The 17,054-nt window shown below is 44.0% G+C and overlaps 1 protein-coding gene across 5 annotated transcripts in view; it reads left to right on the top strand.

The window, feature by feature from the left end:
• Positions 1 to 17,054, top strand: part of neo1a (neogenin 1a) — a 176,437-nt gene that overhangs the window by 114,931 nt on the left and 44,452 nt on the right. For 4 of the 5 annotated variants that reach the window (XM_052042462.1, XM_052042460.1, XM_052042459.1 and 1 more), the window contains exons 8-9: positions 13,022 to 13,238; positions 14,978 to 15,132. In XM_052042462.1, the coding sequence (XP_051898422.1) occupies positions 13,022 to 13,238; positions 14,978 to 15,132 (372 nt within the window). The remainder of the gene's footprint in view (positions 1 to 13,021; positions 13,239 to 14,977; positions 15,133 to 17,054) is intronic. The other variant, XM_052042461.1, reaches the window with a different exon arrangement.

The raw sequence follows: 17,054 nt of genomic DNA, 5'->3' as shown, positions 1-17,054 counted from the left end.
TTTAAAATGTTATTTTATGCTTACCCCAGGTTCTTTCACATTCTAAGTGTTCCCTGCCCTAGATAGTTTGTACAGAGATATTTTCCTGTGTTCCTACCAGTCCTCTCTTTAATTTCAACCAAAGATATCTGCAAGTGCTTGAGCGGCAGTGTTCTCCCTTCCTCCTGCATGACAGAGGAGCCCATTTCTTCTGCAGGTGGATAGAATCCTAATCGTTAGCTGGAGGAACACACACTTTCTTCATGTGCTGTATTCCTCCCTTCTCCTGGAAACTGCTTGGCGGTGTTCTGACCACTCCTTTTGTTGATTGAGTGGAGTCATCCCAGAATGGTGGGAGGGTGAGTGAAGACTTCCTCTTTGCCTAGGAAAGGCAGTATGAACCCCATAGGGAGTGATTTGGAATAATACCGTTCATCCCAGCATGATCACTATTCCAGTAATAAGGATGGTGCTAAACCAAGCAGCAGTAACTTCTGTGTCCTAAGAGCACTATTGATTTGTATTCTGTTTAGTCACAGGCGAGGTCCCAGAAGACTGGAGAATAGCTAATGTTGTTTCTCTGTTTAAGAAGGACAAAGGAGACAAACCAGGAAATTATGGGCCGGTGAGCCTTACAGCAATGGTAGAGAAATTATTGAAGAAGGATTCATAAGGATAGGATCTACTCGCATCTGGAAAAGCATACAATTAATAGCGATAGTCACCGTGGCTTTTTGCAGACAGGTCATGTCTTACAAACTTGACTGAATTTTTTGAGGAGGTGAAGAAGATGATTGATGAGGTTAGAGCAGTGGACGTTGTCCACATGGACTTTGGTAAAGTTCTCAACAGGGACCCTCATGGTAGGCTGATCCAGAAGATTAAGGCACACAGGATCCATGGAGACTTGGTAGATTGGACTCAAAATTGGCATGGCCATAGAGTGTAGTGGTGGAGGGATGTTATTCTTACTGGAGGTCTGTGACCAGTGGTGTTCTGCAAGGATCAGTGCAGCGACCCTGTTGTTTGTGAGATATATATAAATGATTTTGATGGAAATGCAGATGGGCTGATTGGTAAGTTTGCAGATCACACAAAAATTAGCGGAGCTGTGGACAGTGAGGAAGGTCGTCAAAGGATTCAGCAGGATATGGACCAGTTGGAAGTGTGGGCAGAGAAATGGCAGATTAAGTTCAATCCAGACAAGTGTGAGGTGTTGAAAAACACTCTGATGCTGGAGGAACTCAGCAGGCCAGGCAGCAACCATGGAGAAAAGCAGGCGGTCAATGTTTCGGGTCAGGACCCTTCTTCAGGACTGAAGATAGGAATAGGGGGAGCCCAATATATAGGAGGGAAAAGCAGAGCAGTGATAGGTGGACAAAAGGGGGGGGAGGCGGGGTGGGCACAGGGTGGCGATAGGTAGACGCAGTTAAGAGATAGTAATAGGCAGGTGCGGGGGAGGAGAGGAGAGCAGATCCACCAGGGGATGGGTCAGAGGTAAGGAGGAAAAAAGTGGGGTAGAGAAAAGAGAGAGAGGTGAGTAGAGAAGAGGCATAGTTGGGAGGGGGGTGAGGGGATTACTTAAAGGGAGAATTCCACATTCATGATGTTAGGCTGTAAGGTTCCAAGATGGAAAATGAGGTGCTCTTTCTCCAGTTTGCGCTTGGAATTCTCCTGGCAGTGGAGGAGGCCAAGGACTGACATATCAGTGATAGTGTGGGAGGAGGAGTTGAAATGACTGGCAGCCCGGAGATGCAGATCGTGGTTATGGACGGAGCACAGGTGTTCTGCAAAACGGTCATCTAGTGTTGCACTTCAGAAAGTCAAATTTAAGAGAAAAGTATAAAGAAAATGAAAGGACCCTTAAGAACACTGATGTACAGAGGCATCTTGGGGTGCAAGTCCATAGCCCTCTGGAAGTGGCAACACAAGAAGATAGGGTGGTAAAAAAGGTGTACAGCACACTTGCCTTCATTGGTCGGGGTGCTGAATATCAAAGTCGGGAAGTCATGTTGCAGTTGTGTAAAACTTCAGATAGGCCACATTTGAAGTACCATGTGCAGTTCTGTTCACCACATTACAGGATGGATGTGGAGTGGGCGCAGAAGAGGTTCACCAGGATGTTGCCTGGATTATGGAGTATTAGCTATAAGGAGAGGTTGGACAAACTTGAATTGTTTTCTCTGGAGCATCAGAGGCTTAGGAGGTGACCTGATAGAATTATATAAAATTATGAGAGGCACAGACAGGTTAGATATTCAGAGTCTTTTTCCCAGGGTAGAAATGTCAAATACTGGAGGGCATAGCTTTAAGGTGAGGGGGGGGGGGGGGGGGGGGGAGAATTTGAAAGGAGATTTAAGAGGCAAGTTTTTTACGCAAAGAGTAGTAGGTTCCTGGAACGCACTGCTGGAGAATTGGTGGAAGCAGATACAATAGCAGCATATAAGAAGCATTTAGACAGGCACATGAACAGGCTGGCAATGGAGACCACGTGCAGAAAGATACGATTAGTTTGGATTGGCATTATGATTGGCACAAACATGGTGGCCTGAAGGACCTGTTCCTGTACAGTGCTGTGCTGTGATTGTATCCAGATCCTTCTTTCCATTCTCACTGACTTGTCATGGTGCAGCTCCACTGACATATCTCTTGGTGCCCCATAACACAGAGGTAGTGCAGCTGAATCTGATGCTGTCTTCATACAGTAACAGGGCTGTGAGAAATTGGAATAGATGAATCTGGGGCAGTGAACAGTCCCAGAAGGAATCTGAGAGAAGTAAATAACCTTCAAAAATGAGGGGTGTTTCAGAAGGTGATTAGAGGAGGGACCCTGTTGATACTACCTCATGGTCCAGGATGCTGAAGCCAATTATGTCACCCTAACTGCCCTGAAGCTCCATTAACACAGACCGGGTATTAAATGTAAAAAATTCCCTCACCTGTATGACTCAGTAACTGAATGAATAAACCAGATGAACTATTGGAAGTCCTGTCAGTTATGTGATGCTATAATAGTATATTGTGATATTAAGGAGTTGACTAACATGTGTACTTCATGTATATGAGAGAGCCAGGTCGATTGTCATTGATCTGTCATTGGATTTACACGGATTAGATTTGCTTTACTATTTTTAGCAGAAACATTGTGCAGTAAATACTACTGTGTGTTTGAGCTGTTTTATTACTAAAAATAGGAAAGAATGACAGATAAAGCATTGTGTTCTTAAAGGAGAACGAATATAAAGTGTAACCAGGACACTCTGAGTGGAGATGAATCTAACCCCATTCATATAATTCCTCAGTGTATTGATTTACTGTTAACTTTCCTTTATAAATTTCTGTGTATTGATTAGCTGTTCTAATATCCATTCCCTAAGCTGCTATTCTCTAGCTGTCTTTATCAGCAGTGATTCTGGAGCCTCTTATCCAAGGAGAGATCATTGTTGAAGCTCAGGCAGAGAGAGTAAGTGTAGCAGGAAGGAAAGAACCACCCACTACCACCACTGGGAAAGAGTTGTAGCCCCTGCGTACGATTTAAGTCCAAAGACAAAGTGTTGTTGTTGGCTGATATTGCAGTAAAGGTGGATTGGAAGTCTCAACCTCTAGTCTAGTGTTGTACAGAGACAGCTATTGTTTGCTACTCTGTGCATGGCTGATTGAAGACCCTTTCACAAGAAGTCAATATTACACAGTAATGAGACCTCATTACATCCTAATGTATGGACTTGGGCTTCTTACTCTCTTTCTCGTGGTGACAATTTGTGATTTATTTCGCAGGAAATGCCTTTAGTCTTGAGGATATAATATTAAAAACAGTCTTTATTGACAACACTGCTGACAATGAGTTGAAGGTGGGGCAGGTGAGTGACTCACAGCAAATGGACTGAATTACACAGAAAACCCAGTCTGTTTAAAGATGGAGGAAGCAGAAACCACAGCAACTTCTCCCATGAAAGCAGGGTAGTATCCCCATAAAAATGCCCTTGTGGAGGATATCTCCAATATGTGCATAAAATCAATATTGGTCACTCACTGCACTGCAGTCACCTAGCTTGACTGATAGTCACTGTCTGACAAGAATGTCATCATTAACTGCAGCCTATTAAAAACAGAATGTATTAAGTGTGTTTATCGTCAGGAGGTTTGGAATAAAATGAAGAGGCTGAGCATAGATTTGTGAAATTGATTCAATACCATGTTTATGGTTTGTTCAGGAGGCATGTTGTATGTTCAGAATAATCTGTAAGTCAAGGAGGGTGAAGTGATATTTTCAGGAAAGTAAAGAAATGTCAATAGTTTGGCCTGAACTAGAGCCAGGGAGATTTCTGCAGACTATTGTTGGATGGTGGAGGTGTAGTGGTTAAATGACCAGATTAGTAATCCAGCAAGCTGCTTACGTATACCATTACTGCTACTTTCAAACTGGTCAGGCCACCTGGCATTGAGCTAAGTACTGAATTTGGACATGGTGTAGTTTGGACCTAGCCCAGTTTACTTTGCATAGCAGTCCTCACAAACTGGTGACTGGTGTCTAGGTTGGGAGAATGTCCCACAGACTTAGCAACAGGCTTAATGTTGTTGTAGAATCAAACCTTGCAGACAATGTACCAGACTCTGAAAAAGAATATCTGGCCAGACCCATCATAGGGCCATACGGTTGGGAGAGAATAGCCCTGGATGTCCTCAACATTAACTGCAGAACCTCCTATCATCAGGTCAAATCTTGGCAAGGAAATCTCCTCTGCCCTCAGCTGATGAATCAGTGCTGCTCCTCGTCGAACAATACTTGGAGTAAGCACTGAAAGTAGCCAGGGCACAGAATGTACTCTGGGTAGGAGACTTCAATGACCATCAAGATGGTCTTGGTAGCATCAGCAAGTGAGTGAACCAATACAAGGAATAAACCAATTTGATCTTTTCCTCATCATTCTCCCTGTGGCAGATATATCTGTGCACCATAGCATTGATAAAGTGACCATTACACAGTCCATGTGGAGACACAGCCCATTCTTCACTCTACATCATGTTGTGTGGCACTACCATTGCACTAAATGAGATAGAACAGCTGTCCTACCACATCTTGTAATGAATGGTCATGAATAATTAAACAGGTGAGAGAAGGAGGAGACTCCAAAAATATTGCCATCGTCAACAATGGTGGGCCTCATGATGTGAGTTGTAAAGTCAAGGCTGAAGCTTTTACAACCAGCCGGAAGAGCCAACTTGATGATCATTTTTGTTTCCTTCTGAGATCTATACCATTATAGGTAAGCAAAAGCTGTGAGACCAAACAAAATCCTAGCGTAGTGCTGAAGGTCTGTCCTCCAGAACTAGCTTCACCTCGAGTCAAGCAGTGTCAATTATGGCTCAGACACCGAAGGCCCACTCCACTGAGAGTCGAAACAGAAGAGAGCTTACCAAAGACAGAGAGGCAGTAGTGCCCACTGGAAGCAGCATTTAGAAGAAATCTTCAACTAAGACTGTATCTTTGGTACAAGTGTCTAAGATTCCATCCCACAAAACACTTTCTGGTCCAGTGTCACTCCCACCTCATACTGATATGGAGTTGAAAAAGGCAGAGGTCAGCTGAGAAAAATAAGACCTTGATAGCAGACTGTTGCAGTCCTTCCACTGAAATTCTAAATCTTGTTAGAGAGGAACTTGCAGACAAATTCATAGACTCATCTGCCATGTCTGGGAAGTGGAGATGCTAGGATTTTGCGGAGACATTGTGATGGTACCTCAAAAGAGTGTTCAAAGATTAACCAGAGATTCCTTAAAGGTAGCCGTCTTCAAGAAAGAGCTGCTTCCTGAAATGCAGATTCCATCCATATGGGGGCACAATGGATATGACCTTGACTTTGGTGCAATTCCAGGAAAATGCAGGGAGCAGTATCGACCATATGTGGTCCTATTTGACTTTATGGAAACCTCTTTCACTTGGGAAGGAATGTGGAGAATCCCTTCAAATTTGGCTGCAAATGGAAAAGTGTCTTCATTCTGCACCTGCTGAATGACGGTATGCAAGCAGCAGTTCTGACCAATCGCAGACCCAATTGCAGCACAGATTGGTGTCAAGCAAGGCTATATCATCACTCCAAACTTGTCCTCGTTTTTGCTTATTGAAGTGCTGTGAATTTATAAGCCAAATAGGAAATTGTTTAATCTATTTCCCCTTTACTCCATGATAAAAATCACTCCAACCTCAGTCATTGATCTGTGCTATGCAAACATTGTTTGTGTATGTGCATGAACACTGAGACATCATTGACTTGTTCACTAAAACATAAGAAAAAATGAACCATATGGTAAACATCTACAGAACAAAAGTTCTCTACCAACCTGGCTCCGTTACACAACACTATTCCCCAACAATAAAGTCCATGATGAGAGCCTGGAAATTACAGACCACTTTCCATTTCTGAGGAACTTCCTCTCAGCAAAGGCAGAGTTTAACAATGAAATTCACCATCTCCTTTGGTGTGCCAGCACAGCCTTTGAGGAAAAGAGTGTCTGAAGATCACTCAGCACAAAGTTCATGATTTTCTGGATAGCACTAATTCCCACACTCGTACACTTCTGAGACATGGATTACCAACCTGCAGCAGGCACTCAAAGAACTGATGAAATACCACCTATAGTGTCTTGACAATATCCTCCAAATCCACTGCCATGATAAGTGAATCAATGTCAGTGTACTCTCCCAGGCCAACATCCCCAGCACTGAGGCCCTAGTTATGCTTAGTTGGCTCCATTGGGCAGCCCACCTTATTCTTATGCCTGACGCCAGACACAGAGTCATAGAGCACAGAAACAGGCCCTTTGGCCCACTGTGCCGACCATGTGCCCATCTATACTAATCTCATTTACCAGCACTTAGTTCCTATTCTTCCCTGACTTGGCAATTCAAATGCCAGGTTATGAGAGTAACATGTTATGGGAGCACTTGCTTCCACCATCCTCTCAGGCATTGTGTTCCAGATTCCAGTCACCCTCTGAGTATAAGAAAAATCTTCCTCAGGTTCCCTCTAAATCTCTTGCCCTAAACCTCTGCTCTCGAGTTTTAGACATTTCTGCTGTGGAGAAAAATTTCCTGTTACCTACCCTATTTATATCCCTCTTAATTTTGCATACATCCATCAGGTTCCTCCATAGCCCCCTTCCCTCCAAAGAAATAAATCCAGCCTCTCCAGTCTCTCGTCATACTGAAACACTCGATCCCAGGCAACATCCTGGTGAATCCACACCCCCACCAGTGCAATCATGTCAGACACTCTGCTGTGAGCTCTGTCACAACAATAATTACTGGTGGACAGAGGAAAAAATTCAGGGATATTCTCAAACCCTACTTAATAAAAAATGTAACATCCTCATTGATCTGTGGAAATCTCTGGTACCAGTGCTCAGAATGGAAAAGGAAGATCTGGGAAGGCACTGGGAGCGCACAGAATTCCAGCACAAATAATGGAAGGAGAAAACTACCTCTCCCAACTGTGGCAAAGTCTGTGGGACTCACATTGGTCTCATCGGCTATCTCGAGTATACACTGGTCCCCGAGGGACTGCCTAAGAAGAAGTGATATTTGGTCTTGTTATGTGATGTCTTAATTTTAAAATTTTCTTTCTGCTTTCACCTCTCCAAGACTACAGCTTTCCAAGATCTCTGAAGTCCTTCTGGTCTCATGGTCTCATGCTCATTCCAAATTCCTTTGGCAGCTCTATCTTCAATTGACAATGCCCTGAGGCCTAGAATTTCCTCCCTAAACTGCCTTTCCACTTCTTGTCCTGTGGGCCCTCCTTGATAAGCCTTTGTTCAAGGTTTTGGTCACCTGCCCCTATGTGTCCTGGTATTGATTTTGTTGCTGTGAAGCACCGTAAATCATTTACCATAACTTTGTTGAAGGAGCTGTGCAAGTGGAAGTTGTTGTTGTCAGATCTGGTCAGTCTACTGGCTGAAAGAAGCACAAGATCCACTCACTGTGGGCCAGAGGCACTTCCCTATCTCTAAGCATCTAATGTGAGCAGAGTGTGACAACTGAATGAGAAGAAGTTTATATACATAAAGAGCCTCTTGATAGAATAAAAGCAGTCTGCCTCTGTCGTGTGTGTGCGTGCACCAATGAAAATTTACATTCAGATAACTTTGGATGGCATTTTAATACCAAGTGAAAGTTGTCAAGCACTCAGCTTTGGGGAGTAACATGACCTGAAAATGTTCAGCTGAATGCTTTGTGTTATATACATTTGAATTTTGTTTTATGAATAGCATTAATAAATAAGATTTTCTGACTTTATAAGTCATTATGCATAAGCCATTTGGATAAGTACATGGATAGGAGGGGTTTAGAGGGATATGGGCCAGACGCAGGTAAGTGGGACTGGCTTGGTGGGCACCTTAGTCGGCATGAATGAGTTGGGCCAAAGGGCCTGTTTCCATACTGTATGACTCCATGACTAAAGTTTAGTTTGAAATAGGAAAAGCTATGGGGTAGATAATTGACATCTGCTTTCAACACTAAAAGTGTGATAGAATAACCTATGCACATTGAACCCTGGTTCTGAAATTCAGGTCTTTTGAGTTTAATTCTCAAATGTTACTATATTGCATACTTTGCTCACAGCAGAGGGTAAATTTATATCCCCACTGGCATCACTTTCAGTCTTTGGTTTTCTTCTGGTATGAAATATTGCTACAAAATTTGAAAGCCAGTGACCTTAGTTTCTTTAGAGGTATTTTGACATTGACCATATTGAAATTTTGATTTGAAAGCATATACTGATCTCTTGGAGTTTGAGACTGTTGTGGCATTTTATAGCTGGCTGTTGCAGTGATGTAAGAGAGCAGGGCCAGGAAGTGGACTGCAATTGTTAGAAAATATTAGGACAGATAAGTCCCCGGGGCCTGACGGAATATTCCCCAGGCTGCTCCGTGAGGTGAGGGAGGAGATTGCTGAACCTTTGGCTAGGACCTTTGAGTCCTCATTGTTCATGGGAATGGTACCGGAGGATTGGAGGGTGGCAAATGTTGTCCCCTTATTCAAAAATAGTAGTTGGGATAGTTCTGGGAATTATAGACCAGTGAGCCTTACGTCTGTGGTGGGCAAGCTGTTGGAAAGGATTCTTAGTGATAGGATCTATGGGCATTTAGAGATTCATAGTCTGATCAGGGACAGTCAGCATGGCTTTGTGAAGGGCAGATCATGTCTCACAAGCCTGATAGTTTTCTTTGAGGAGGTGACCAAACAGATTGATGAGGGTAGTGTAATAGATGTGGTCTACATGGATTTTAGTAAGGTATTTGACAAGGTTCCACATGGTAGGCTTCTTCAGAAGGTCAGAGGTCATGGGATCCAGGGAAGCTTGGCCGTGTGGATTCAGAATTGGCTTGCCTGTAGAAAGCAGAGGGTTGTGGTGGAGGGAGTGCATTCAGATTGGAGGGCTGTGACTAGCGGTGTCCCACAAGGATCAGTTCCGGGACCTCTGCTTTTCGTGATTTTTATTAATGATTTGGATGAGGGGGTAGAAGGGTGGGTTGGCAAGTTTGCAGACGACACAAAAGGTTGGTGGTGTTGTGGATAGTGTAGAGGATTGTCGAAGATTGCAGAGGGACATTGATAGGATGCAGAGCTGGGCTGAGAAGCGGCAGATGGAGTTCAATCCGGAGAAGTGTGAGGTGGTACACTTTGGAAGGACTAACTCCAAAGCAGAGTACAAAGTTAATGGCAGGGTTCTTGGTAGTGTGGAGGAGCAGAGAGATCTGGGCGTTCATATCCACAGATCCCTGAAAATTGCCTCACAGGTGGATAGGGTAGTTAAGAGAGCTTATGGGATGTTAGCATTCATAAGTTGTGGGATCGAGTTTAAGAGCTGTGAGGTGATGATGCAGCTCTATAAAACTCTGCTTAGACCACACTTAGAGTACCGTGTCCAGTTCTGATCGCCTCATTATAGGAAGGATGTGGAAGCATAGGAAAGGGTGCAAAGGAGATTTACCAGGATGCTGCCTGGTTTAGAGAGTATGCATTATGAGGAGAGACTAAGGGAGCTAGGGCTTTACTCTTTGGAGAGAAGGAGGATGAGAGGAGACGTGATAGAGGTATACAAAATATTAAGAGGAACAGATAGAGTGGGCAGCCAGCACCTCTTTCTCAGGGCACCAATGCTCAATACAAGAGGGCATGGCTTTAAAGTAATGGGTGGGAAGTTCAAGGGAGATATCAGAGGAAGGTTTTTTTACCCAGAGAGTGGTTGGGGCATGGAATGCACTGGGGCGGTGGTGGAGGCAGGTACATTGGACAAATTCAAGAGATTGCTAGATAAGCATATGGAGGAATTTAGAATAGAGGGATATGTGGGAGGAAGGGGTTAAATAGTCTTAGGCGAGGTTTAAAGGTCGGCACAACATTATGGGCCAAAGGGCCTGTATTGTGCTGTACTATGTTCTATAATATCTCAGAGGATGGTGGGTCAGTGAACGCTTGTATTTAGCCCAAACAATAAACAGAAATAAAGATGCTTGTAGCAATGCAAACTAGATCTTGGCAATGCTGTTCCCCTGCATCATTACTAATGCTTCAGTGAATTTGATGAGTCTAATGAAAATCAAAAACAAGACTGCAAATGCTAACAATCTGTAATAAAAACAGGAAATGCTAGAAACACTCAGCAGGTCAGGCAGCATCCATAGAAAGGAAAACAGAGGTAATGTTTTGCCTTGAAGGCCCTTTATCAGAATTGCAAAAGCAAGAAAACAAGTGAGTTTTAAGCTGTAGCAGTAATGGGAGAGGGAATATCTGATAAGGGGCAGGGTTGCTGAGGTGATTCCAGTGTTTAGGAACTGGTTGATGAGGGCAGTTGGAGAGAGAGAGAAACAAAGGGACATGTTAAGTGCAGGTCAGTGTTGATGCTGAATCTGAAACCAAATACAGAATGCTGGAAATGCTGAGCCCATCAGGCAGTGTCTGTGGAGAGAAGAAAAATGAGTTGATATGCATATGGATAACCCTGCAGTAGAATTTTACCTGAAATTGTAGAATTCGATATTGAGACATGAAGGCTACAACAAGCCCAATTGGAAGGTGAGTGCTTACGATTGGCCTCATTGTAACGGTGTAGCTGGCCAGAGGCAGATGTGGCAAGAGGCAGCACAGGTGTGGGACAGAGAATTAAAGTGCCAGGCAGCTGGAAGCTCAGGGTTCTCTCTGCAGACTGAGAGAAGATGCTTTGCAAAGCGGGTTGTGTTTGGTTTCTCCAGTGTAGAGGAACACTGAATGCAGTAGACTAGAACTTAAGAAGAACAGGTACATTGCTGCTTTGCTTGGAAGGACTGTTTGGGTCCCTGGATGGTGGGAAGCATGTGTTTCATCTTCTGGGATTGCATGGATAATCTCCATTCTGCACGCCAGACACAGAAATGTTGTTAGAGTCATAGAATTGTATAGCACCGAAACAGGCCCTTCAGCTGTTCATGAAGGGCTTCACCATGTTCTTCACCATGTCCACACCAACTGTTGTACATCTACCAGTCCCATAGCTTTCTGTGCCTTGGTGATTCAAGTGCTTGTCCAGATGCTTGTTAGTAATGCTGGGTTCTGACGATAGAACTAATTTGTATTTTTATTGCACAATGCAGATTTATTTTTTTAAGTTCCCTGGTCAGGCAACCTGCTCCTGAATTAGCCCATCTGGTCAGAGTAAGCATCTCAGATGAAATATCCAGCTCTGATAAATACTGGGTATGTTTAGGTATCTATTTTGTCCCAGTGTTGTAGTTGGATTTGACCGTTGCTGTCCTTGGGAGAATGAAGTGGGTTCCTTTTAATTCAATAAGCTCAGTATCTTATTAAATACCTTAAAATCAGCCCAGGATGCCTTCTGATGTAGGTGTTGTGTTTTCAGAACATCTTGCTTTATTAGGGCAGCATTAGGGAGTCATACCCTGAAGGTTTTACTCCATTTGGCATCAGCTGCACCTCAGGACGAGTGCATTCCTTCCCCTCCCCCAAACTATACCCAGATGGTGGAAAACTTATTCTGCAAAGTAATCTGTCTCTCTCTATCCCATGGTAGGTTAACATTGGTCTTACAGAGACAGACAGGAACATCCCAATTTGTTGGCTTTTAGATAGAGGTTCTCTGAACCGGGGCAGGGTCAGTAAATCCAGGGGCCGGGGGTGACAGTGAACCCTGGGCCGGGGTAACTGAACCCTGGGCCGGGGGAGAGTCAGTGAACCCTGGGCCGGGGGAGAGTCAGTGAACCCTGGGCCGGGGGAGGGTCAGTGAACCCTGTGCTGGGGTTAACAGTCAACCCTGGGCTAGGGGGTTGGGGGGGGGTTAGTAAACCCTGGGCCGGGGGTAATAGTGAACCCTGGGCTGGGGGTGGGTCAGTGAACCCTGGGCCGGGGGTGGGTCAGTGAACCCTGGGCCGGGGGTGGGTCAGTGAACCCTGGGCTGGGGGTGGGTCAGTGAAGGGAATCTACTGCAGTGTCTTTCAGTAAATGATGTCAGAGCAGAAATTCAACGTTTATCCAGAATGCTCCTGTGGTTCCACATTCTAAATGCATCTGAGAGCTCTTGGAGTACAAGCTCTCATAATTCCTTGTTACAAAACCAGTTTAAAATGGAAAAAAAAACTGATGGAAATTCAGTTCTGTCCAAGTGGTTGATTTATTAGAGATACGCATTGAATATGAGAATCTGTTATCTTTAATCAGAATATTTTGGCTAGGTAGTATTGGGAAGGTTCTGTACTCCAGGTGTGTATTGTAGTGACATTGTGCTGTACTGTTTGATGTATTGTGTGAGTGTGCATGTTACTGTATGCCTGTGCCCTCACGGACCTGTTGCTGTAATGTATGTGTGCCTCCCTTTAAGTTCAGCAGAGAGCTGCCCATTTGCCCTTTCTGTGTCTGTTCATTTTGTGTTCCCATTGTGCTTTGGTTTGGTTTATTTTCTTTACTTTTTCTTCTTTTTTTATTTTGTATTTTTGTTTTGTGTGTTGTGACGTCTGCCGTCCATCCCACCGTCCCTGCCTGTGCACCAAGATGTTCCCATCCCGACATTTCCCCCCACCTCACTGACAAGTGCCACTGCTGACCATCTAGCGACTGCCACTGCTGGACTCCTGCCCTCTGCCCCACGTGATGTGGTGGCACTCCTCGTCTCTACCCGCTTCATCAAGCTGACGTGGCGCCCGCCCGCAGAGCCTAATGCAGAGATCCTCGCCTACTCCGTGTACTATGCCAAGGACGGTGCCAACAGGTAAGAGTTCTGCAAGCCCTCTCCTACTAGTTACGTGGGGTTTGTGGCATACTAACACTGAAAGCTTCCTGCTTAGAGGACATCGACCCAATCTATCTTTATTCCATTCTAACAGTGCTGCTCCCCAGTGTTTCCTCCTCTCCTGCCCCTCGCTGGGGCATGGCTTCCATTGTCACAGTTGCCCTTTGGTACCAGAAGTGATAATGTGGGTGTTGTCCAGGGAGGATGGATGAACATTTTTTAATACTTAATATATTATTTCAAGGAATAGCTTGTTAGCATTTTCACGTCAGCCGGAACAAAGGAAGTGGCATGTTTCTAGAATGACCCCTTTATCTTGTGTTGGGTTTAATTAATGTGACTCAGTGATTTGGTATAAGTGTACACTTTGCCGGTCAGTGCCAAGTAAGGTGTCAGCTGTGGGTCAGTGGTAGCACCCCCACTTCTGGCTCAGAGCCCACTCCAGGAGTTCAACACATAATCTAGGCTAACCCTCCAGTACAGTGCTCATGGGGCACTACATGGTCACAGGTACTTCATTTTTAAAAGAAGTGTTAAACCAAGGCCCCTTTTTCTCAGGTGGATGTAAGACACCATGCAGGGAATAGCATGGATGCTCTCTCTTGTGTCCTGGCCATTATTTAACCCCAGCTAACATTACATTTTCTGGTCATTATCACAGTGCTCCTATGGGATCTTGCTGTGTACAGATCAGCTGCCTTTGTAACTACATTTCACCAGTGGCTACACTTCAACAGTAATAAATCTGAAATGGAACTCCTGGCTGTAATCCTATTTCCCTGCTGCTTATCCCTGTCTTCTATATTCTTCCCTTTCAAATACATATCTAATATTGTTTTAAAATTGCTCTCCAGCCTCACCTCATTAGTTGAATTATTTGTTCATTGTCCTGTGAGAAAAGCAGCAGTCTCTTTGCCCACTGATAATACTGAGTTTCTGATTCACAAGCTAGTGGAAATTCTCATTATTTACCCTATGACGGTAAAACATTGTATTTTTTGAACTTTTTTCTGTAACTCTAATCATTTATTCTCTCTAATAAATTCTAATAAATCATTGCTGTGCTCTATGGTTCCAACACCACCCACACCCTCTATAATGATGTGCTTTGACTGTGACCCTAGTGAGTCTTGCACAACTTGACACTGCTTCTCCACCTTGTACAGTCACCCAGAATCTCATTTTGTTACACTGCCCTTTCTTCCTGCCTCTGATGTTTAAAGGTCTACATATCTGCAGCCCCTCCACTGTGTCCCTCCACTGGGCTGAGGATATTACCCTTGAGTGCATGCTTCCTGGCACGGCTCTCTCTTAGAATCTATCCACTTTCCAGTTTTCTCACCCAAAAAGCCTTCTCCTACTGTGTACTTAGTTGGTTGTGTTGATTCACACACCGCATTCGAAGCTGGGATAATGATTAGTTTTTGGAAAATCGGATGATTTTATTCTAGCCCAATGAAATATGGATGTAGAATGTGATCTTACTAATGCTGGAAGACCTAAAACTGGGTGTCAATTAACATCACCCTGGAGAATGAACCCGCACAGATGATGCTTCATTCCACATTTCTCTTGACCCCTAGTATAATGAAAGAGGTGGACAGAATGGAGCTTAATATTCTCATCGTGTGTGGAGCGGCAGCTGTCTAGGGATAGGTTACAGCTCCTATTTGGGTGGTTGAGTTGTACCAACACTCTGCTCTGATATATCCCAATAGGGAACGTGTGGAAAACACAAGTCGACCGGGTGATCTGGAAGTGACGATTGGAGACCTGATGCCAGATGTGAAGTATGTGTTCCGAGTGGTTGCTCACAATAAGCATGGAGCAGGAGAGAGCTCTGCTCCTTTCAAAGTGGCCACCCAACCCGAAGGTTAGTTTGTCTTTCAGTGAGACCTGTCCTTCTGTTGTTGCTCTGTACTCATCTGCATGTCTAAGGTTGCCATTTACGGTAACTTTGGTCACTTTTCTATATATAAACATTAATAGTATCTGGATCCATTCTTGACTGTGTAAATTTTTTATTTCCTCCAGTCTTATGCAGAGGTCACTTTTACACGTGTACCGATGACCCTTTGAGATCTGTCCAAGCAGTAAATTCAGCGGAGATGCTCAAGCCAGTATGTGACACCAGACTGTCTGATGCAGGGTCAAGACCATCATTAGATCACCCAACCTCCACAGTTGTTGTCTTTACCCTCGTTCCTCATGCCCTACCTTTACTTGATCTCCTCACATCCCCTGTCCTCTATCTCCCAAAATGTCCCCAAACTTCACCTCCTCATGTACTGCCTTCAGCCAATCTCCACACATCTCCCTGTCCCCGACCTCCTCACATCTTCCCCATTCCGCATAAGCAGGATATTCCAAATGAATTTATTTCCTTAATTTCTCACTCCTGAGCAGTGTGGTTAAATGAATACTCCAGCTGGCAAACGTATTTAGATGTACAATCCTACCTTTTAATTGAGGCTTGTGTGGCTCAATAATCACACACTGCCTGCTCTTCATAACAAAAATCAAAAAAAACTGCAGATGCTGCAAATTTGAAATATAAACAGAAGATGCTGGAAACATTCAGCAGGTCTGGCAGGAGTAGGTGAAAAGGGAAATAGGATCAATGTTTCAGATCTGAGATCATTCTGAAACATTGACTCTGTTTCTCTTTCTACAGGGCAGGAGAGTCTTGAACTAGAGGGCACAGGTTTACGGTCAGAAGGGAAAAATTTAAAGGAGATCTGAGGAGCAAGTTATTCACACAGAGAGTGATAAATATCTGGAACGAGCTGCCAGAGGAGGTGGTGGAGGCAGATACAATTACAACATTTAAAAGGTGTTTGTCCAAGTACTTGGATAGGAAAGTCATAGAGGGATACGGGCCTAATGTGGGCAAATGGGATAAGCAAAGTTAGGCATCACAGCATGGATAAAGTGAGCAAAAGGGGCCCATTTTTTGTGCTGTGTGTTTCTGTGATTCTGTGAGAGGTTGCTTGACCTGAGTATTTCCAGCAGTTTCTGTTTTTATTTCTGCTCTCCCATAACTTTGACCTCTTGCTTGATATGCTTTGAATTTATCACAGGCTGTCTGTTGTAATTTCAGTCCCATGGCAAGGAAATGGTTAATTTCTGTTCTCTTTTGAAAAGCAGCAGTGACATTTGTTTCTATGATGTTTAGAGACATTCTCTGTGATCACTTGAGTATGAAGGGCAGAAGATGAGTGCCAAGAAACAGGGCAGCTTTTTGTGAGGGTGCTCTGCCAGCTGTATATCACAGAGATTAGCATCAGGGCTAAATTGCTGACTATGGACTTGGGTTGAACACACCCCCATACTTCTGCTGTAGGATTGACACCCCATTCAAACTGGACATGCACTGTTTGCAGTTGCCCGAAAAGAAACATTGAGTTCTCTATCTCATGGTTAACTTTGCTGTTGTGATTGTGTTCAAGTACTTGAAATGAGAAATTCAAACACAGTGCACCGTAGATTTTTGGGTTGAACCTTTTGATTTAAATCACCTGAGTTCTGGGAAATGATTTCTATTTGAAGCACTGCTAAGCCTCCTGTGTATTATCAGCTCTTGGGAATTTGTTAGATGATGATCTCAAAGCTTTTTAAACTGAACTTCTGGAATCTTATTTCTATACGTTGACATTATTGGGATCTTCTGTATATGGCTGCTCAACCTTCTGCACACTGGGCACATGCAGCCAGTCTGACCAATGGCCTCCAGCCAAATCCATCTCTCCGGGTAACATTCCTCATTCACTGGCTTCTTGTTTGAATTTACTGAAC

This window comes from Pristis pectinata, chromosome 32 (genome assembly GCF_009764475.1).
Source record: "Pristis pectinata isolate sPriPec2 chromosome 32, sPriPec2.1.pri, whole genome shotgun sequence".
NCBI classification, from domain to species: domain Eukaryota; kingdom Metazoa; phylum Chordata; class Chondrichthyes; order Rhinopristiformes; family Pristidae; genus Pristis; species Pristis pectinata.
This window is presented reverse-complemented; position numbering and strand designations above follow the sequence as displayed.